The sequence below is a fragment of the Ahaetulla prasina genome, chromosome 1 (assembly GCF_028640845.1).
Source record: "Ahaetulla prasina isolate Xishuangbanna chromosome 1, ASM2864084v1, whole genome shotgun sequence".
Classification (NCBI taxonomy): Eukaryota; Metazoa; Chordata; class Lepidosauria; order Squamata; family Colubridae; genus Ahaetulla; species Ahaetulla prasina.
The window spans coordinates 377417195-377438270 of NC_080539.1; the positions used below are offsets into that span (position 1 = coordinate 377417195).

A 21076-nucleotide genomic window follows, 5' to 3' on the forward strand; every position below is an offset into this window, starting at 1 on the left:
ACACCATGGATGTTGGTGTATTTACAGCAACATCCATTTGCTCCTGTTTTGGGCCTGTTTGTTTGTTGTAGTTGTGTCATAACGTCATTTCACTTCAGGTTTCTTCTAATCGTATTGTGTTCAAACTTCTTGTAAGCTGCTGTGAGACTGAAAAGATTTGGCACACACACATTTAATAAATAATAACAATGTTGGCACTGCCAAGGAAACATGGACCCTGTCTCGGGCCCCCTGGGGTGACTGAGACTTCAAAAGAATTGTACCCAGCTGCCTCTCATCCCAGTAACAGCAGCCAGCCAAGGCGGCCCCTTCCATACCTCATGGGACCCCTTAAGGGCTGCTCCAAGCCAGCACTGAGAAAGTAACTCCCGTTTGGCCCTGGGGAGCCAGCTGGCCTTAAGAATTTCTGCCCTGGGCCAAGCAGCAGAGACTGTCTGCATGCAGCCTCTGCTGCCCTGCCCCCCACACGCTCCCTCCCTGCACCTGCCCTGCCCTTTCTGCAGGGCTCCCATGCTACTTGCCCCCAACGTACCCGCTTCTCTCTCTGACACATCCCCTGCTTTCCTGCCCTTTTGTAGCACCACAATCCTGCAAACCTGCGACTGTCTGAACTCGCTCCCCCTTCTGCTGCCCTCTCAGCCAAGCAGCCCCCTCCAAGCCCCCACCCATTTGGACTCTGTCCTCCAGCAGCCATAAGTCTGACCTGCATGGCCTCCCCACCCCACTGTGCTTGCAGAGCCTCCCCACAACAGCTGAAGAGACCACTGGGCTGCACCCTTTCCCAGCCTGTTCCAGGGGGGTAAGGCACCATTCCCATCTGGAGACCCTTGGGGTGAAGATGCTGGTATAGAAGAGGGAGACCCAGCCTCTGCCCCCCTTTTGCCCCAGATGCTGCCTGGGAATTGAGGCCAGAGCTCCTCTCTCAGCTGGCCTGCCCCGCAGGAGGGTTGTTGTGGGAGGCCTACATGCGCCATCTGGGGTCCCTGGAAGGAAGGTGAGTCATAAAGGCCGCCTCCAGGACACCCAGGCCCTCCAGTGGCAGTCGTGGTCAGAAGAGCTGGACTCTGGCTGGCCAATTGGGCTGGGGTGGGGGTGGGGAGGGGACCATCTGCTAGAGGCAGTGCAGCAAGTGCAGGGCATATTGCACCTGTTCGCGCAGGGGCAGCGTCCAGCCCTGCCGTGCCAGGGTGCCCAGAGGAAAGGTGGTGCTGCAATGTTGGCAGTCCACGAAGGTCAAGAGGTCCACTCCCTCGGCCGAGCGGCTGAGCACAATCTTGGTGCGGTCATGGTAGAAATTCACCTGGGAGACACAAGGTACGGCGGGGAGTTCTGCTGGCAGAATTGGGCAAGGGGAAGCTGGCACCATCCTCCACCCACTAGGGAAGGCCCCGTCTCCATACCAGGGTTGTAGTTTAACTTTGTCCCACCCCTGGGTTTTACACGTTATGAAGCAGCCAAGGCCTTTGGCCGTTTAAAAGCCCCTTTGTGTAGCTTTTGAAATGGGGGGGGGCTGCCATATTTGGCTCCTTGGCTCCATTCTGCCACCATACCGGCTCAATGCACTGACGAAAATCCCAGGAATTGTGAGGTTGGGATTGACACAAGGCATGTCCAGAAGCCAAAACTAACCCTCAGCGGCCCTTTTCCCTTCCATGAATCCAGCAGAGCCTGAGAGGGAAGGATCCGCAGAGACGGTGCAGACCCCGAGACGTGGCAGCTACTCCTCCTACAAAGCAGCCTGAGTCCCACAGCCCTCCATCCCTTCTGGCTTTAGCAAAGCCCCCTGGCCTCCTCGGAAGGCCCATCTTCTCAGTTGAACAATTTCTGCCTTTCTCTTTTCAATCTCTTTTATGGATGCTGCATGTGCCCAGTGACTGGAGTGGCATCAGCTGGTGCCCGAGGGTTGGCACCTCACTTGTTCTAATGTTTGTGCCTGAGTATTGTTCCAGCAGGCCGACCCTCTGGGTGTGTGTGTCAGGATTGGGGTGAGGGAAGGTGGCTGCTAAAGGGGTCTCCAGCATCCTTTGCTGGTCCTTGCAGGCCCTAACCTTCCTCTCCACTTTGGGTGGTTGGAGCCAACCCACAACCACCCTCCCCGCCCGAGTGGGTGTGAAGGACCAGCCCACTGCAGCTGGGGCCTGCCTCCTCTTACCTGGAGGGTGCCATCACTGAAGAGCATCAGGAGGGCTTTGTCGGATTTTGCAAAATGCAGGAGGGAAAGGGCCCTCAGTGGTCTGCTGGGGCTGGTCTGGCATGGGCCGCCCTGGCAAAAGAGGCAGGGTCACCAGGGGGCAGAGGCCCTTGGTGGGGGTCCCACAGCCCTCTCTCTGCTGATCCCTATTCCCCCGCTTCCCAGCTTCTCACCTCCTGCAGCCACCTCTGCATATACTGAGTGAAGAAGTGAAGGACGCGCCTCTTTGTGGCCAAGCAAAGTGGCACCTCTCGCCACCCAAAGGACACGGACTTCTCCACCTCACTGCAGTAGCAGATGCGCCTGGGGGGGGGGGAATCAAAGGAGGAATTGCCAAAATGTAGGGCGGGCACCCGAAAGGACCCTCACAGATAGGAGAAGCCAGGCCAGCTCTCTAAAACACCTGGGTCCCCTTCTCTCCAGGATCACGACTGGGTGTACCCTGCCCCCCCCCCAGGGCTTGGGTCTCTTTGCCCTAACCCAAACCAGACACAGCATGGTTGTGCCTGACTCACAAAGGGGGCACTCACTGGTGCTGGGGGCAAAAGGCCATGTGGGTCCCATCGGGGAGCAGCACCGCAGTTGAGCCATCGGATAGCAGGTAGCCAAACCCATACTTATTGGAGTAGTCCACCCACTTGGTGGCCATGTGGGCAGGACGGGCACTGCACAGGCCTTCGGGCAGCTCTTTCACTGGAGAGAGAGGTGCCCTGCTCAGCCCAAATGGGATGGAGGCGTAACACCCCCTGTTCCCCCCCCCCGGCCCTGTCGAGTTTCCAGTCCTCCAAGATTCAGTGCAGGTCTATTGTGGAATATGAAAATGCCCATGGAGGCTCTGTGCCAAGGAGAGCACCGGAGCTCCTCACCTGGCACGGTGCCCAACCACCCCTTCCTAGATGGGCAGGATTTACTTCTTTATCTACGTAATATAAAATGACCTTGGCTTGCAACAAATAACAGTACAAAACCCTGAAACCTCTACTGCCACTCAGCACCCACGCAAAAGCCAGGTCTTCAGGTCCTTCTGGAGGGGGCTGGGGGCAGCTGCAGAGAGGTCTCACCCCAGGACTGCCAGATGATGACACAGAAAGGAGAGGAGCTGGCACAACATGGCCAGAGAGGTGGAAGCCCCTTGGGCATGAGCTTCTGGTCTTTGGCCAGTCCCTCCGAGGGAGACATAAGAGGGGACCAAGCCCCCAGGAGAAGACAAGGCAGACCCCAGGGAGACTGTGGGGCAGTCAGGCAGCAGCCTTACCCAGGGGGGTCATCTGCAAGCAGCGGCACAGCCTTCGGTCTACACTCCCCAGCACTTTACTGGGGCCCCAAGCGGCATCTGCCAGGAGGGAACGAAGGAAGGAAAGAAGGGAGAGAGAAACAGTGGTGGAGGTGTTTTTAATGTATTTGAATTTTAGGAGGGAAATTTGGGCGGGAAAATGCACGTTGCTGATTGGCTGATGCCTCAGCCAAAATACTATTTAAAGAGGGGTTTTTGCCTGTTGGCTTTTGCTGGGATCACAATAAACCAAAGAGCTGTTGTCACTTGTATCGTCTCCTGCCTCTTCATTGCCCGAACTTAACAGTGTTAGCTTTCCCTTGCGTGCCCGCTGCCCTCCCTGCGTCTCCACTCACCTTCGGGCAGCCGGCTGCGCAGGGACCCTCTTCGGAGCAATTGGGGGGAAAGGCAGCTGGGCTCCTCCATGGGGTCAATGCTCCCCTCTTTGGCTTCTTTCTTCAGGATCTTGGGGGGGAGGCATATGAAAGCAACCCGTGAATCCCACAAAGCAGGGATGCCGAAGCTAGATGCGTTCCCCAAATGCCTTCCAGCTGTGACATTTGGGAGCAGCACCACCCTGGACCCTCTGCAAAGGCCAGAGCCGGGGGGGGGGTGCCATGTGGGAAGAACCAGGTGGGCTTTCTCAAAAGACCCCCTGGCAAAGGCAGCCTGGTGGGGCCCCAATTTATACGGAGGTAGTAAAACAACATTGCAGAAGCTGCCATAGAAAGGAAAGGAAGGTCTGCTCTGATTCCCAGTTGGCAGATGGGAAGATTGAGGGAAAAGGATGTCACACGAAGTGTTCGCCACACAGATGGCAGAGAGGTGACCGGATGGAGGGAAGTCCAGTCAGTTACATCACCATCAGGCAAGGAAAGAAGGGCAAGTGGTACCAAACAGGGGAAAAGACTCCCAGGGTCTCCCTTAGCACCCAACCATCAGAAAACACCCAGACTATGAAAGTCCTCTGAATAATCATTATGATAATGAGCTCCACAAAGCCACAGTGATGACACTTGAGAAGACCCTGATGCAGGGGGGGCGGGGCTTTCTTACCAAGTGGAGAGGGGCAACAGGTCCCTCTTCTTGCAGCTGTGGCATCTCCTCCTGTTCTTGGGGTGCAGGACTGACTGGGGGGGCAGCAGTAGAGGGACACGATTAGATACACTTGCCTTCTGTAGTACACTGAGGACTACAAAACAAGTTTGTTACCTGCAAAAGGACTGGGAGAAGGTTAGGAGAATTGGCTCCCCTCCCCCTGCCAAATCCCCCATCACCTTTTCCTTCCAAGAGCACTCACCAGCCTGGGGGTCTTGGCGAGGGGTGCCCCGGAAAAGGAGCATGGCTGCTTTCTGGAAGAATTTTCCAAGCGGGTTGGCAAAAGGAAAAATGGGGGCAGAACGAGAAGCTCGAGAGGGGAGCCTGGCCGGGATGAAGTGCTGGGGAGAGAGGAAGGACGGAAACCAAGTTATGCTCCTGCTCGGGACCCTCGAGGGAGAGGCTGCAGTCTGCCCTGAGTGACAGCTGGAGAGGGGAGGCTCTCCCGAGTCCTTTCAGAGGGGCAGGCAGGTGAGGTCAGGGGGCAGAATCTGTGGGGAGGCTGGGGCTGGATAGCCATGCCCATCAGAATGGATTACTAGCCCCACACTCTACCTAGGGAGCCCCAGGGACTAACTGGGGAGCACAATGAGGGTTGGGGGGGGATGGTCAGATTGCAGCAGCTCACCTGCTGGAGGCTCTTAGGTGCTCTGGCCCCCACCCCAGGAATTCACCTGGGCGCCCCTGACCCAAGCCCCAGGAATTCATTTCCCAGAAATCCTCCCCCAAGCCATCCGCTCTTGAGGAACCCAGCACAGCCCTCCTGCTCCTTCAACCCAGGGACGCCTTCCTTGCAAGAGGAGGGGGCAGCCAGAAGGAGACCCTCTCTGGGTCAGGCTTCCTCCAGGCTCCAGCTACCTCCCAAATTTTAGGAGAGCAAGAGAGGCTCTTCTGATGAGCATTTGGATTTTGAATTCTATGCGGACTTTTTATGTTCATCCTGTTTTAATTCTGCTGGCTTTGATTGATTGAAAGTTGCTTTAATACAGGTTTAGACATGATTTTATAGTATTATTATTGCATATTGCCTTCTGCGGAGTTCCTTGGGTCCTTCCACTTGAGCAGCTCATGGCTTTGCAACTCAGGAGGGCCCAGAGAAGGAGCAAAGGGGTCTCTGTGAAGGAGGAACTGAATTCCTTCCAGCCCCAAAAGCCTCAATCAACCGAGAAGCCAGTCTTCAGAGGAGCCATATCATCCCCAGGGGAGCTGGCTGCAATCGGGACCCCCCACCCGCTTGTCCTCCTTACTCCGAAGGGCAGTCAGACACACCTGGGTGAAGAAGGGGTGGCCAAGTACTTCTTCCAGGCTAGGGCGGCCAGACGGGTCAGGGGCCAGCAGCCTCCCAATCAGGCTGCGGGCAGCTGGGGAGAAGTGGCCGGGAAGGGGGTAGCACCCCTCTCGGATCCTCTGGAACAACTTCTGCTTGTGTGTGATTTCGAAGGGTGGGAAGCCAGCAAGGGCAGTGTACCTGAGGAGAAAAAGGTCAGGCAAATGTGCCTTGACCCACCCATGGCCAGCCCCACCCCCCCACCCCATCAGCAGACCCCCCCACCCCCGAGCACTGCCCAGCCTCCCCCCAGAATGAAAGGAACCCTCCTTTCCTGTGGGAATCACTTACATGATGCAGCCCAGGGCCCAAATATCTGACTTGAAGGAGTGCCCCTTCTTAGCTATGACTTCGGGGGCCAGGTAATTGGGGGTCCCACAGACCACCCTGTAGAGAAGAAAGTTGAATTCAGAAATGCACATGTAGCTACTGGCGGGGGTGGGATCAGATTCCCTATGACAGAACCCATTAAGCATGTGGGGGTGCTGCTGGAGGAGGAGGGGAGGAAGGTTCAACGGGGGGGGGGAAATGCAGGGTCTGCAGGACAGGTGGGGCTTACCAATTCTGGCACATAGGAATCTCCCTGCCCTCCAAGGTTCCTGACTGCAGAGCTGCTCACTGGCTTCCCAGGCAGCCATCAGATCTGGCAGATGAACCTAACACCTCCCCCCTCGCTCCAGGGGTCCTGCCACCATCCCTCCCCTGCAATCCAGCACTCACCCTCTCTTCGGGCACGCCCGGTCCTCCCGCGTTGCCAGGCCCAGGTCGCCAATCTTTACCTGCATGCATTCGGTGATGAACACATTGCCTGGAAAGGGAGCGTGTGGGGCATGGACAGTCTGAGGGTGGGGTCCCGATGGTGCCCGCAAAGATTGTCTTGCCTTCCCTAGAGTTTCCTGGCCACCAGCAACCCCGGGGAGGGGGGCTCCCAGAGCCCCCATCGACAAGGGTGGAGCTCCTGAAAAGGGTACCCTCCCCTGTGAAGGCACTCATCTCCTTGTGGCCTGATCTTCGTGCCCCCGCCAGGAGGAGGGGCCTGGGCAGGGTTGCCCCTCCAGCCTCTTGTGCTGGCACCCAGGAAAGCAAACTGGCCACCAGGCTCAAGACAACTTGGAGGAATCATCCAGGTTCTTGGTCTGTTTTCCTTTTATTCTATTTGCTGTGTCCTTGACTGGATTGTCCCCTTCCTCTTTTTTATGGTTTTGGTTGTTGTCTGAGCTGGGTGGATGGCATATAGATAAAGAAACGTTGACCATAAGCTGCACCCGATGGTGATTTCCCAGGAAGAGGACTCCTGGAGCCCAGGGCAGATTGAGGGCCACTGCCCAGCACTGGGGCTCCTCTCTCCCCCTGCCCACCCTCAGTCTTTGCCACCTACTCAGTTTGAGGTCACGGTGGATGATCCCTTGCTGGTGGAGGTACTGCAGGCCACTTGTGATTTGCTTCAGGTAAAACCGTACCTCTGGCTCCGTCAGCGTTCTCCGGACCTTCAGAATGTGGGCCAGGGACTAGAATGAAGAGAGGGGCTGAGGAGGAGGGGGCTCAGGCGAGGGGCAGGTGGGTCTCCCAATAGAAAGGACAGCCTGTACTATTAAGGCTTCTGACCACCTCAAGGTCCCTTGGCCAATGGTGGCCATTTCCCTGATCTCAGGCCGTGTTCTGCTTTCAAGCTTTCTCATCCTGACCTCTCAGGTTACTTGTGAGGATATAAAACAGCGCAAGCAAACCCTGTAGAAGCTGCCCAGGTTGGCAGCCTGCTCCTCACTCTAGGAGGTTCTGCTTAGCTTCCCCGTTAAATATTCCCATGGGAGAGTGGAAAAAAAGGGACCCCTCCCTCTCTAACCTTCCTACTGCAGTATTCCAGCACCAGGTAGATGTTCTCCTGGTCAGCAAAATGTTGGTGGAACCCCACTATGTTCCTGTGGTGAAGCTGGCTGTGCAGCTCGATCTCGCGTTGAACCTGCAAAGAGTTAAGCCAAGTCACAAGCCTAAGACATTTCAAGCACACACACACGGGCACATGCGAGAGAGCAGAAGTGCTAGAATCAGCTGAAACCCAGCACACCTGGGGAGACCCAAGAAGACGTCCAAGGTCAGTACCCGAAGTGAGAAAGAAAGAGCCACGCAGCCACGGGAAGCCACCGAGCCCAGTTCCTCCCTCTCAACTCACCAGACAGCTTTGCCCCACTCACCCAGCCTCCTAAAAGGAAGCTGGCTCTATGTGAGCCCTTCTCAGTGCCTTCGGCACTTGGCCCGTCTGTGGGGTCTGTAGGACCCTGCCCTGGCCCCATCCCTTCATCCCAGAGGCTTGCCCAGCAGGGAAAGCATTTGGGGCCTCCATCCACCTCTGATCAACAACCCCCTCAAGCAACGGTCAGTGTATAGAAGATCCCACCCCTGGATTGTGACCGGATGGGCTGGCAAAGACAGAAATGCTTTGGCAGAACTGAAAGAAGCTGAAGAGGGGAATTTGTGTGGACAAGCCTTGCCTGCAGGAGATGGTCAGGTGGGTAGGCGGTACCTAACCTCTTCAGCTCCTGGTTGGGCACCCCAATTCGGTTTCCCCCCACACCCCATCCAGAGACAGCACAACCCAGGAAGCTTGCAACCAGGGGAAGATTCATTCACTAATTAATTTTATGAGATTTTCATGCTGCCCTTCTTCTCTATTTTGACTCCGATAAGGCAGGGTTGGCGCTTCCTTTGTGGGAGCTGATCTCCCAGGAGAGGAATTTGGCAGAAGACCACCAAGCCCCCTCACTCTAATAATCCCTCTTACCTTTCCTCGGTTTCCCAGCCTTGTGACTCGCTGTTGAGGGAGCACCTTCACAGCATAGACTCTGTTGGTGGATGTGTCCGTAAATTTATAGCATTGTCCGAATGCTCCCTGGGAGTGAGGAGGCAGAGGGGGGTGTGTCAGTCGAAGTAGCCTTTGTCCCTCCTACCTAGGGCACTTGGGTTGTTCTGGGTCTGAAGATAAGACCTTTGCTTCACCCCCCCCCCAAATCACCAGCTCTGATCCCATCCCAGGGCTGAAACTGTCTGTTTTGGCCGGCCTCTCCAATCCTTGGAAAAGCCAGGAAGAAATGGCCATTGATGTGCCAGTTGCACTCAGAGCCAGCTCCATCCGAAGGATGGCAGCCCCTCTGCCATTAGGGAGGCCCGGGAGAGACGAGCACATTTTGAAGGCGGGAGTTGCCTTACTGGCCGGCCAGGATTACACTGTTCCGGCTCTGCAGAAGAGCAGCTGATATTTGGGCAAGTTTTTAGGAGGAAAAGACGCTCTTTGAAAGCATGCTGCGAGAGGCGAGCAAACCCCGCCCCCCGCCGGCTGCAGCGGCAATAGTAAGCAGGACTTGAAGCTTCGGGCTCCCGGGGCGCGCAGGCAAGGCGTGGCGATCAGAGGAGCCGAGCGGCTCCAGTCTGTCTCTGGGCACGCCTGGTCGCTCGCGGCTCCCCGCCTGTGACCTTGGCTCGCTCGTAGTTTCTGGACTTGAAAGAGGAGACCGGCAGCTGACCCTTCCCCGCCGCCGGGTTCACGGCGTCCGCTCAGGACAGCTTGCCCAGTCTCCGGCACTGCCCTCGGAAGAGCTGCAGCCGCCCGGCGTCCCGCGTCCAGCGCCCCGCGCAGCCTCCAGGGCGAGGGAGGGTTACCTGTCCCAAAAGCTGTCCTCGCTTGTAAAGCGTCCCGGTGCCGGGATCCTCCACGAAGTATTTTAAGGTGTCCCCCTCGGCTCTCCTCCGGGCGTCGGCAGTCAGACCCATCCCGGCCTCGGCCCCGCGGCCTCTGGCCCCCCTTGCCGTCCCTCCCTCCAGCTGCTCCCCGAGCGTCTGGCCAGTCCGGAGCATATGCCAGAGCTCTTATATACTGGAGGGGGGAGGCAGGGCAGAGGGAGGAGCCTCTGCCGCCCAGGCCGCTTGCCAGCTGGAAAAACCAACCCCACGAGTCTGTGGGTCTCCGGGGTAGGGAGCGGCCCCCGGGCTCCCGTGCCCCTTCTGACGCCTACGTCCGTCCTGCCACCCCAAGAAGCCCCCTCTCTTGCTCAGCCGAGGCTTGTAAGGGGGAGACCGACTCCCAATCAAAAGCTACTTTTGGCCGAGTCGGAGGGCTCCAGCTCAGACCTTGGCTCTTTGAGGGAGGGACAGCGGCCCATTACGACCCTGCACCGTCCCAGGGCAAAGAGCTGTCTTTGCGCCCGGTTTCTGGCCAAGCAGGGTTTAGGCGGACCAGCTGCCCTGACGAGACCCCACTGGATAGCGGAGAGCCACCCGGAGCAAACGAACGCAACGAATAACAGGTGGAAGAGACCTCGGAGGTCTTGTAGTCCTGCCCACCGAGACTCTACCATTCCGGACATATGGCTGCCCAGTCTCTCCTTAAAAACCTCCAGTGATTGAGCACCTATAACTTCTGGAGCTATTTCCACTGATACCGTCAGGAAATTTCTTAGTTTTAGGTTGCTTCTCTCCTTGAGGAGTTTCCGTTTTCTTGTCCTGCCTTCAGGTGCTTTGGAGAATAAGTTGACCCCCTCTTCTTGTGGCAGCCCCTCGGATATTAGAAGACGGCTATCATGTCAATACTCCTTTCTCTTCCTTAGACCAGTTTCTGCAACTGGTTAAGGCTCCAGTCTAACCCTAATCCTCTGTTGCTCTTCTCTGTACTCCTTCCTCAGCCTTGAACTTTGAGGCCAGGAACTGCTCTGGGGCTGTTTCTGCAGGACCAATGCAGAGATGTAACCTGCCCTCCTGAGCTTAAATCCCCCAGGAAGAGCAGCTGCAGAGATGCCATCCACTTGAGGGGATTTTCTGCTCTCTCCACACAGCCACCTTTGGCTGCCCACCGAGAATGGGGGGGCTGCTGTCAGCACTTCCTCCTAGCATGTGCATGGTGTGTATTTGTGCACGTGCCCAACCCTTGGGCTTCCCATTCTGGGCTTTTGGTAGAGCAGAAGGCAAATCTCCCCATGGCCAGGCTGGCTGCTCAAAGGCTTGAAAACAGTTTAAAAACTCACTGGAGCACAGGAGAAATGAAGAGAATCTCACCCCTCCCACCTCAGAGGAAACCCCCACCCCAGCATCCCTCTGCCCCAGAACCAATTGGGGGTGGGGAGAGCTTCCAGCATCTTGTGGAGTGATAGGCACTCAACTGCTGTTCACAATTTGCTGCAAGAGTCCAGATAAAAATGCAAAACATTTATTTGTGTTGTACAAAATGTTTCCAGTCCAAAAAATGTATTATAGATTGCTGAAAAAGACAAGACATGAAGCATGCATATCCATAAGAACACAAAAACACAAGGGGTCAGTTTGCCCCTGAAAACATGATGCACTGGCCAGCGTTAAGTGCCCTCCCACCACAAGCAGATCCTTTCAGCCGTTCCCATTTTGGGAAACAAAACTCCCCAGTAAACAAAATAAAACAAAACAAATCACACTGCTACAAAAATAGACTTCTAAAAAAGAAATGGGTTAGGAATCAAGTCAATGCTTGCCTCGCCACAAGGGCTTTCAGAAAGTGTATTGCTTGCAAAATGTAGTGTGATCCTGCCGAGCTGGCCAAGCACTCCCAGCACTCCTCCCCACAAAGGTGCTCCCCCCAGTGCATGTGTTCAGGGCAGTGGAGAGAAGGGAAAAGGCTGGAGAGGAGTTGGGCCTTTCTCAAGTCCAGTTCGTGGGGTCCAGGCTGGCTGGCCGATTTTTTTTGAGGAAAGCTGCGGCTGTCAGGGATGAAACTGAGGGGGTCCAAAGAGCCCCCCCCAATATCCAGTGTATTTCAAAGGGGTGCTAAGATTTATCAATAACTATGTGTAAACATGGGTTTAAAATAAATTTTAAGTCACATTTTGTATGAAGTATAAAGCAAGTATTTCCAGAGCAAACCAACCACACGACGTCACAACCAAATGCTGGTCAGGTGCTAAATGGATCTCCTAGCTAACCCTGGTTCCTCTCCCCCACCCCCAGCACTTCCAGGGAGCAGTGCAAAAAACCCAGAGAAAGATCAAGGCAGTCCAAATATGGCTCTCAAAGAATCTGCACCTCTGTGTCTTCACTGTTAGCCCCACAAACTGTGGGGAAGGGGTGTGTGGGTGAAGAAAGGCAGGCAGATCTATTGGAGGGTGCCTTTGAAACTGTGCCCCTCTGCCCCCACTTCCTGCCCCATGGACAGGTCAATGGGTGACCTCCGGCTCAGCCTCTCCATCTCTCCATGTTGGAGGCCGTTAAAGGGAAGGCCAGCCCCAAGAAGGGTTCGGGTGGGGTGTGTGTGTGTATGTTGCAGCTGATGCGCTGGGAGGCAGAAGGTCCACAGACAAGGCTCTATGAGGATGGACTCCTCCGACAGACCCCCTCCCCCCAATCCTGAATCACACAGGAAGCATGGCTGTGGTCCATCCAGCCTCCCTCCTGCAAACTGACCGGGAGGATTTGTGTGTTTGTGTGTGTGGAATAGATAAGAATTTATGTAACCTTATCCCACGTCAAGCCCCCTTTTCTGAGCTGTAACACTAGCAGCTCCACAGAAAGTGGCTCAGAGTTTCTACATCTAAAATACTTTTACATTAATTCACACTGGTTATTAACACATTATGTAGTATTGAAACATCTCTGTAATGTTTGCTGCTTAAACATTATTTGTTTTGATTTCCTAGTCACAATCTTGCTACAGCTAAGCACCGTCTCAGACATCAATTTTTTCCTTTGTTCTCTTTGATATCACGTCCCAGAAACATCACTTGGATTAGACGTCCCTTTGCACTCTATGAATTTGGGGGTCTTCCCAATTTTGGACAGTCTCCAGTCCCTTCCAAGCTCTTTTCAATTTCAGAGCAAGTGAGACAGAGTGGCCAAGGTGACAGAGGGCAGTCCAGCCCTTCGATGTTGCCATCGAAGGTGATGGACTAGCAACCAACTCTTGGGAATGTAGCTCACTGAAATTCAAGACTTTTTTTTCATTAAAATTTTGTCATTTTTAAAAAAATACATAAAATGAAGAACCAAGGCAGTGTGTTTCAAGGCTAGTGTTCAAAGAGGAAGATCAGCGCTAAACACAAATGTAATTTTTGGACCATGAGAGCTGACTAAAATTGGGATGTGTTCACCCCAAGGGCCAGGAATCCCAGCTGAAACGGCCTCTGGCAACTCAAAACCACTTTAGAATCCAACCTCTCATACAAAAAGTTGGCCAGATCGCATTTCAACGGTATTTCTATGATCTGTCAGGAAATAACTGGTTCCGTAAGGATTCTTTTCTTCACAACACCTAAGAAAAATCAAGTCATTTTGGGCTTGATTTTGGTGCTGCCCTCAGCTCGTGGCAGAGGCCAGCGTTTTTTATGCCGGATCTCCTCTGGATTCAACCTTATGTGTCCCGTCTCCAACCGCTCCTTTGCTGCCCATCCCTCCTTAGAGGGGAAGGGGTGGTGGTGGTGGTGGTGATCACCTGCTCACCTGTGTCCCGTCCTCCTGCCATGGCTCCCGAATGCTGGCCCATCCTGTCACAAGAGGGATTCTCAACAGGAAGCTGGTTGGAGATGTTCAGGCAGAGGCCATGCAAGCACCCCACCCCACCCAGGCCACAGAGACCAGCCGGGCTCCCGGGTTGTCCCAGGGTTGTGGTATCCCCTTCTGTGCTTTGTTTGAACGGAGGCAAAAGGCTCTGGACACAAGCCCAGAGTTTGGAATCGCCTGCTTCTTCCAAGGTGGAATCCAGCGCCCCCCCCCCCCGCCCCTTCAAGCTCTTCATCCCTGCAGCTGCCACAGGAAACGCCGTGCCTCCCTCCCCACCCCTTCTGCTCGGGGCTAAAAAGCAGCTGCAAGAGCACAAGAGGCAACCCGGGCAGACCCACTTCCTGCTTTTTAAAACTCAGTTCCGCTCAAAGTAAAAAATAAGCCATAGAAGACTTAGAAAAATAGTTTCCCAGAAATGCAGGCAAAAGAAAAAAAAAGGGGGGGAAGGAGGGGGAAGACGAAGGGTTCCTTCTTTTCACATGAGGGCGCATCCTCTGGAGGTGGTCCTGGGGTCCCCCTAGGAGAAGAGGAAAGGCAGCCTGAAGTGGGAGGTCCCTCAAGCACCAAGGCTCCCGCACCCCCCTCCCCCCCATGCAAAGGGGGCTGTGTGTGGTTCTGAGGGTCTCTTGCCAAAGGCCTCCTAGGGTCTACCTGGTGAGGGCAGTCCCACTACGTACCAGAAGGGGAGCCACCTCCCTGCGGACACTTTCTGCCCAGGAGTGGCTCTGCCTCGCCCTTCTTGCTGTCCCAGAGGTGAGCTATTCCCCTCAGCTGAGGGGAAAGAGGGAGGGGGACAGGGAATAGCCACTTTCAGAGGCTACCTGCTGGTGGAAGAGATCTTCCTCCCCGAACTCGGCCTCCTCCTCCTCCTCCTCCTCCCCGTTCTCCTGCAGCTCGGTCGTCAGCTGGGTCAGACTCCGCACAGCCACTTCCTAGCAGGGAGAGGAAGAAGGGCGCCATCCAAAGAAGCCTCAGAAGGGGGATACTAAAGACCAGGGATACAATACAAGCAGGGCAACACCCTGTCCCCAAGGTTTGGGGATGCCAAGCAACAAGCAACCACCATCTCAAGTCCCCTTTCCTGAAAAGGCCAATTTCTGTGCAGCACCTGAGGCGGAAGGCTGGAGTCCAACCCTGGCCTCAATGGAAGGTGCGAATTAACACCTCCCAGGGCCCCCCCTCCCCCGCTTCTCTCAGTGCAGATAGGAGCAGTTCCCTCTGTGTCAGGAGAGCTTTCTTCTCCTGGGGTCGTGCCACCTGGGATCGTGTAGTTTATCTCCTTCCTCTGGCTGACCACACCCAGGGCGCTTCACAGCCCCCTTTCCTACCCCCCTCCGTGTCCCTTCCCCAACATACCTCTCCCTCAGAGTTCACCAGGCACGTGTGGATGTGGTCCCCAGTGCCCCAGCTGCCCTGGTTCTTCCAGACCAGCACCGAGGGAGGGCTGTGTGCCACCCCAGCCTCAGCAGCCCAGATCTAGGAAGACAAACACGCTTGGCTCTTGCCCAGCTCTCCCATCCTGGCCAGCCGGAGCCCACCCAGAACCTGGCATCGGGCACCCGCTTGGCATTGGGTGCCTGGGGGGAGTGTAGGAACAGAAATGAAATCCCTGAAGAGTTGAGGGGCTGTAAAAGGCCCTGAAGAAATAAGAAGGTTATGGCGCTGACCTGACCACCCTTGTCCACAGGGCAGGGCGCTCCAGGACTTACCGTCACCGTCTGCCCGGCCCGGAGGACATACTTGGGAGTAAATTTGTACGCAATCTCCTCTCCCTCCCCAATTGTTCTCTTCAGCCTCCAGCTCCCGAGTGACTGGTCCTGCAGAAGGAGGTGGCGGTGATGGTTCAGCCCCCTGCCTAAGGAGCAGAGCCATGGATGGGGGGCACAAGGCAGCCCGGTAGGGTCAGGGGAGCCTACCTTGTCAGAATGGTTCTTCAGCTGAACGAACTTCCCCTCGGGGTCCACTCCCTCGATGCTGATGCTGCCCTTGGCCGAGGCCTGCTGGGTGACCTGGAGGCTGCTGCCAGTGCTGCCCCCCCCACGAGTGCTCCCACTAGGCATCTGTCCTGGCAGCTCCTCGGCCTCCGCCCGCTTCCTCTTGCCCCGTGAAGAGCGAGTGCCCGAGGTGCTGGAGGAGGTGGCCCGGGAGACGGTGATGCGGGATGGAGGGCTAGGGGACAGCTTGAGCCTGGCAGGGAAGCAAGAGGGACCTGGGCCACGGGCAGAGCCATGCCTGGTCAAGGAGGGGGGCTCCTGGGACCCTGGCTTTTCTTCCCTCCACAAAGGGACTGCTTCTAACCGTCTTCTCTGGGTCTAGGGGACACCTACCTTTCCTCTTCCCCTTCCAGCAGCTTCCGGTACGCGCTGATCTCCATGTCCAGGGCCAGCTTGACGTCCAGCAGTTCCTGGTACTCCATTAGCTGCTGCTGCATCTGCTCCCGCATGTCCGTCATCTCCCGCTCTTTGGCGTCTAGCATTTTCCGTAGCTTCTCCTGCTCTCCGGCCATCAGCTCCTCCAGGTCCCGCATCCGCTCTTCCGCTGTGCTCACCTGAGGGGCAGGGAGAGGGGCTGTTAGGGACCCCCACTTTCCTTCTCCAGGGGCCCGAGGCTGGTCACCAGAGGCAATCCGGGGGGGGGGCACCCAAAGCAGGTCCACATGGATTGGAGGGGCCAACCCCACCCACGACATCTCGCCAGGCAAGCCCAAGCCTGGAATTGGCAAGAGCCTCACCTGCTTCTGCAGCCCAGAGAGCTGGTAGCTGAGAGCTTCGATCCGCATGCGGGCTTCATTCAGCTCCTCCCGAGCGGCGCTGGCTGCCCGTTCGTTCTGATCTGAGCAGATCTTGGCGTTCTCCAGCTGAGGACAGGTCAACACATTGCCCACTGTCTGTGGGCTTCTCTGCAAGAGGACAGCCCCCCCCCCCAGGGAGGGCCCATGATAGGGCTTCAACCCAGGGGCCCCGCTGGTCTCAAGATGCCCCCATCCCCCAGGACAAGGCTGGCCTACTGCCTCCCTCCCCCCACCCCATGGGGAAGGCCCTCACCTTGGCCTGATAGGTCTGCTCCAATTCCAGCTTGTAGAGCTGCACCTGGTGGTCGTGCTGCCTGCGCAGGTCTTCCAGGGCTTGGGCAATCTTCGACTCGTACTCCTTCTGGCAGCTGCTGTCCACCTCCACCAGATGGCGCTCGTGCCATTTCTGAGTCTCTCTCACTTCCTGAGGATGGAGCGGCTGGATCAGCACCATGGGACTGCGTGGCTCCCCTTAAGGGGGGCCCTCCAGGAAGCAGCCTCTCACCTGAGGGCAGCCCGCCCCACCTACCCACCTCCTCGAAGATGCTCTTCCTGAAGTCGAGCTCCTCTTGCAGGCTTTGGCAGCGGTTCTCCAGGTCCACCCGCAAGAGGGTCTCCTTCTCCAGCTGCTTCTTGGCCACAGCATGGGCGTCCTCCGACTGGGGAGAGACCAGACATGAGCACTCAGCCTTCTGCAGCTGGACCTCGGGGTGGGGGGTGGGGGCTGCTCATTTGCCAGGCAGGCTGAGCTCACATGGGCAGGCAGGAGAGACCGCCCCCATGGCCCCCACCCAGGAGCATCTCCAACTCTCTTACCTGCCAACCTAACTCTAACCCTAACCTTTCTTTGGCCCATCCAAGCCTCTCCCCCTCCCCAGGCAGCTCCTGCCTCACTGGCCCCCACCCAAAGCAAAGTCAAGAGCTCCCTTTCCCCCTGCTCCAGGAGCCGCCTCTGGACAGCCATTGGAGCCAAGTGGGAAGAGAGGTCCCGTCTACAGCGGCCAGGGTCCCTCCCTCAGGGAAACCCCCCACCCAAGCACTGGCTCTCCCCTCCCAGCCCCTCTGGCTGTCCTGTGGGCTGAGGAGCAGGAGAGGGCGCAAAGGGGAGATGGCCACTTCGCAAACCACACAGACAGCTGCATCCTGAGGAACCAAGGAGCCTCTGATGAGGATGGTGAGCTGGCACTGAGTGGGCTCCTCCCAAGGAGCACCTGAGGTCCTCCCTGGTGACCTCTGGAGTGGAGAGATGGGCTCCCCATGGCTCCCTTGTGCTTCCACGTAGGCTTGTAGGCTTGTCCCCAAACAGCCACCCCCACGCCAGCTCAGCAAACTGGGGGAAAGTGGGAGGAAACTCTGGGGCCGAGGCCTCTGGACAAAGGGTGTTTCCAGGCCACTGGGGCGGGAGAAAGCATATAAATCCCTCCAAACCCCCCTCCAGTCCACACAGCTCCACCCAAGCACAGAAGCAAGGGACCTCAGAGGCCATCTAGTCCCACCCTGTGCAGGAACCACCACGTATCTGGATAGATGGCCACTCCAGGCACTACTCGAAGACCTCTATAAAGAAGGAAAATCCACCCCTCTTGGGCCCATTCTTTCCGCTTTTCACCCCCTGCATCCTCCTCTTTGGATTGCAGCCCCCCCCCCAACCCTCTGAGTTAGGGGCTTGTCAGGATTTTCCCTTCCTTTCTCCCTGGTCAATTCCGAACAACTCGCTTCGGCCGGCTGGTCAATTCTGCCTTGGTCTCTGGAATCTTCTCTTTTGCAAAGGATGAGCCGCTCTTTCAGGCTGTGACCCTGCCTCCCGAACACTGAGTCACCCACTGTCAGCCTGAGCTTTGGGGGAGCACTTGGGGCATTCCTCAAGCGGACTTAGGAATCCCGAGTTCAGATCCTAGGAGGGAGAGGAGCTGACAGATCTTTGCCATCATTCCCTCTGCGACCTCCCAGGGAACCACACCTATTTCTTGGCAGCAACCCTTTTTATCTTTTTCTGTGTGCTCCCTGCCCAGCTAGGGACCGATCAAGGCCAAGGGCATGTACATTTCAGAACTGAAAGAGTTTGTCAGCTTTGCGGCCCTTTTTTCCTTTTAGGCTTCGGTGATCCCCCCGCCCCACAAGATCCACAGAGATAACTTTCCATGAGGTAGATTCACTTGTAGAAATCTGTCATGAAGACACTCACGATGCAGCCCCAAAAATTCATACCCAACTGTCACCTCATTTGCAGAAGCAACTGATTCACCAAAATCTCTTGCTGCTGTCCAGTCTCACTCGGCACCGGTGGTTTCTGAGGTTACCCAGGAGAAAGGAGCCACACTACAGAGGCCACTCTGGCTTCTCTCTCAGCCACTGGACCATTACAAGGACTAACCCTAATCACCTTCCACATTCTCACTCGGCAGCTGCCATGCCTATACCTTTGCCAGCTGGGCCCGGGCATCAGCCACCTCAGCCTCCAGGCTCTGTTTCTCACTTAGAGTGGCTGTGAGCTCTGCCTCGCTCCGATGGAAGAGCACCTCCAGCTCCTTGATGCGACCCTGGGAGGTGGACCACTCCCCGTCCTTCTTTTTGTAGCTGAGGAAAGAAAAAGAAAAAAGGTTGCCCAGCTAAGGGAGGAGGCAAGAGAGCGCCTCCCCAACCTTCCCTTGGGGTGCCCCTCGTGCAATGCTTCCAGGCATCCAAGATGGGGCAATTCCCGGGTGCTTCTGGCCCTTTTCAGCTCAGGCCAATCTGGGCCAAGGGCAGAAAAAGAAGTAGACCCACACGAGGGAATCCTTTGGGGGCAGAAACAGTGCAGGGATGAGTTTAAGCATAAACAAGCTTTTCCCTGCGATGTTTAATTTGGGAGCATCAGGACCAACTTTCAATATTTAAGCAATTTGATTAATGTATAAAACTGGGATCTGTGCAGGACTCATTCACTCTGATTTGTAAGCTTCAGACAAACTTAGCAAAAACTACTTTTAGCATTATCATCACAAACCCTTGACAAGATTTGATGATGCAAGAACATGGTGGGGGTTTGATCAAGTGAATGCCACCAGAGCATGCCATCAAACTGTTTTGAAGGGCAGAGGGATGGCTTCTGCCTCAGAAGTCTTGTGCGTTCAGATCTCCTGGGTCATCTGCCCCAGGACAGTCCCAGTCTATGTGCATCCCTTAAGGGGCCCTTGCCCCGTGTAGCCCCCACAATGGGGAGGGGGAGGGCAGAGAGAAGCGGCTGCAAACAGGAGGGAGGGGTGACCAGCAACCTTCTGCCCCGTCTTCGTTGGGAAAAGGCTGGCACGGAGAATGCCGTTCCTGGGTGCCCCAACTTGTACTTCTGGCTCCCCAGGAGTGAAAGGCTTCAGGCTTTCGGTTGTCTGCAGGGGGCAGCACACGTGCATCCCTGGGCTGCCCAGGCTCAAGTGGCGCCTCCGTTAGCAGGTGGGGAGCACATGGGCACAGACAAGGCTGGCAGAGAGCCATGCTCCAACTCAGCACCTGCCCTTCCATGGCTCCCCTGGCCAAAAAGAGCAAGCAGTGGGGGACACGGTGCCCAAACAAACAACTGCCTGCCAACCCCTCCCCTGCAGCTGCTGTGGCTCCCAGGGGCTTTTGCAAGGGGGCAAAAAGGGGAGAAACTGAAAAGTCTCCCCAGCAGACCCAGGAAGCGCAGGGCTGCAAGCTCTTCCCCTCCAGCTAACACAGCAACAGCAGCAGCAGCTTCTGTGTCCACCAGCCTGTCCTCCCCCTCCTCCACCCCTGCCATAAGGGGAGGGGATGAGACCAAAAGGTTCCACCCTGATCAAGTGGGTGTTATCCAGGGGTAACGCTGGGCTTTGCTTAGGTGTGCCTGCCTGAGAGACCCTGAGAGAGGGTTAGGGGCAGAGTTCAAAATGCCGCCTGCCTGGAAGAGGCGAGTCCCGGCTGGAGGCTCCGGGGATCCCAAAGGCCCAGCCAGGAGCCCCCTCCTCCTCCTCCCCCTCCCCTTGCGTGCCAGGCGGAGACCCGCAGCTGCCCCGCTTCCTTCCGGGTTCAGACGGCTGGAACGCCGAAAGTCCCCCTCCCCCTCCTGGGATCAAGAACAAGCGGGGGGGGGGGCAGCTGACCGGCCCCCTTCTTGCCCCCACCCCCGGGAGGATCACCGTCGCGGCTGCCACTCCACCCCAGCGGGCCCACCTCCGTCGCAGCTCCTCGAACTCGGCGCGCAGCTTCCCGGCCTCGATCTGGAGCCTGGCCCGCTCCCGGGCCGTCTCGTCCAGGGCCCGCCGGGTGTCGGCCAGCTCCGCCTCGTACAGCGCTTTGATGCCCGTCACCTGCCGGGAGGGGAGAGAGCCTCCGTGACGCCCCCAGCCCCCAGCACGCGCCCCCTCCCGCCGCCGCCGCCGCCGCGCACCCCCCCCGCCCCCGAACCCACCTCGCGCGTGACCACCTCCTCCTTCTCGGAGACGCGCAGCAGCAGCCGGTCGTTCTCCAGCTCCAGCGCGCGCACCCGCTCGATGTAGTGGGCCAGGCGGTCGTTGAGCTGCCGCAGCTCCTCCTTCTCCTGCAGCCGCGAGAGCCGCGCGGGCGAGAGGGGCGTCGCGGGGGGGGCGGCGGCGGCGGCGGAGGAGGCCATGGCGCCAGCGGAGGCCGCCGGGCGAGCGCGGGTCATTCAATCCCACGAAATGGCGGCGCGCGCCAACGGACGGCCGAAGGCGACGCCCGTCGCGGGGCACCTCGGGAAACGGGGCGCGTCCAATCGGGGGGGGGAGCCGCGCGGCGCCTGCCGGTGGATGTAGTTCGGCGCGGGGCCGCCATCTTGGACCGTCGAGGCGAGGTGCCGCCGTTCTTCGCCCGACGCGGCGGGTCTCCAGGGGAGGCGGCGCTTGGTCTCCGCGGAATCCTCGCGTTCTCCCGCCT

At 57.1% G+C, this 21076-nt stretch overlaps 2 protein-coding genes across 5 annotated transcripts; both read right to left on the minus strand.

Annotated features, from left to right (window-relative positions):
- Positions 1-637: 637 nt before the first annotated feature.
- Positions 638-10185, minus strand: LOC131188457 (inactive serine/threonine-protein kinase PLK5-like). 2 transcript variants are annotated; one of them, XM_058163738.1, is made up of 15 exons: positions 9544-10185; positions 8669-8776; positions 7733-7849; positions 7268-7376; positions 6610-6697; positions 6181-6276; positions 5832-6030; positions 4765-4903; positions 4521-4594; positions 3821-3929; positions 3447-3524; positions 2722-2884; positions 2365-2494; positions 2153-2263; positions 638-1300 (listed from the first exon to the last, which is right to left on the minus strand). In XM_058163738.1, exons 1-15 carry the CDS (start codon positions 9736-9738, stop codon positions 1112-1114), a joined length of 1905 nt encoding a protein of 634 aa, XP_058019721.1. In that variant the 5' UTR covers positions 9739-10185; the 3' UTR covers positions 638-1111. The 2 variants fall into 2 exon arrangements, with proteins under 2 accessions (XP_058019721.1, XP_058019720.1); XM_058163737.1 differs by having other exon boundaries at positions 652-1300; positions 7268-7397; positions 9544-10150.
- An 879-nt stretch (positions 10186-11064) lies between these two features.
- On the minus strand, positions 11065-20837 carry LMNB2 (lamin B2). 3 transcript variants are annotated; one of them, XR_009152781.1, is made up of 12 exons: positions 20592-20837; positions 20354-20490; positions 18610-18766; positions 16723-16848; positions 16443-16613; positions 16130-16255; positions 15726-15946; positions 15315-15585; positions 15108-15215; positions 14755-14874; positions 14220-14383; positions 11065-13915 (listed from the first exon to the last, which is right to left on the minus strand). XR_009152781.1 is itself a non-coding variant. In XM_058163751.1 (12 exons), exons 1-12 carry the CDS (start codon positions 20826-20828, stop codon positions 13874-13876), a joined length of 1827 nt encoding a protein of 608 aa, XP_058019734.1. In that variant the 5' UTR covers positions 20829-20837; the 3' UTR covers positions 11066-13873. The 3 variants fall into 3 exon arrangements, 2 of the variants coding, with proteins under 2 accessions (XP_058019734.1, XP_058019736.1); XM_058163751.1 differs by having other exon boundaries at positions 11066-13915; positions 14220-14330; XM_058163753.1 differs by lacking the exon at positions 15108-15215 and having other exon boundaries at positions 11066-13915; positions 14220-14330.
- Positions 20838-21076: the final 239 nt, after the last annotated feature.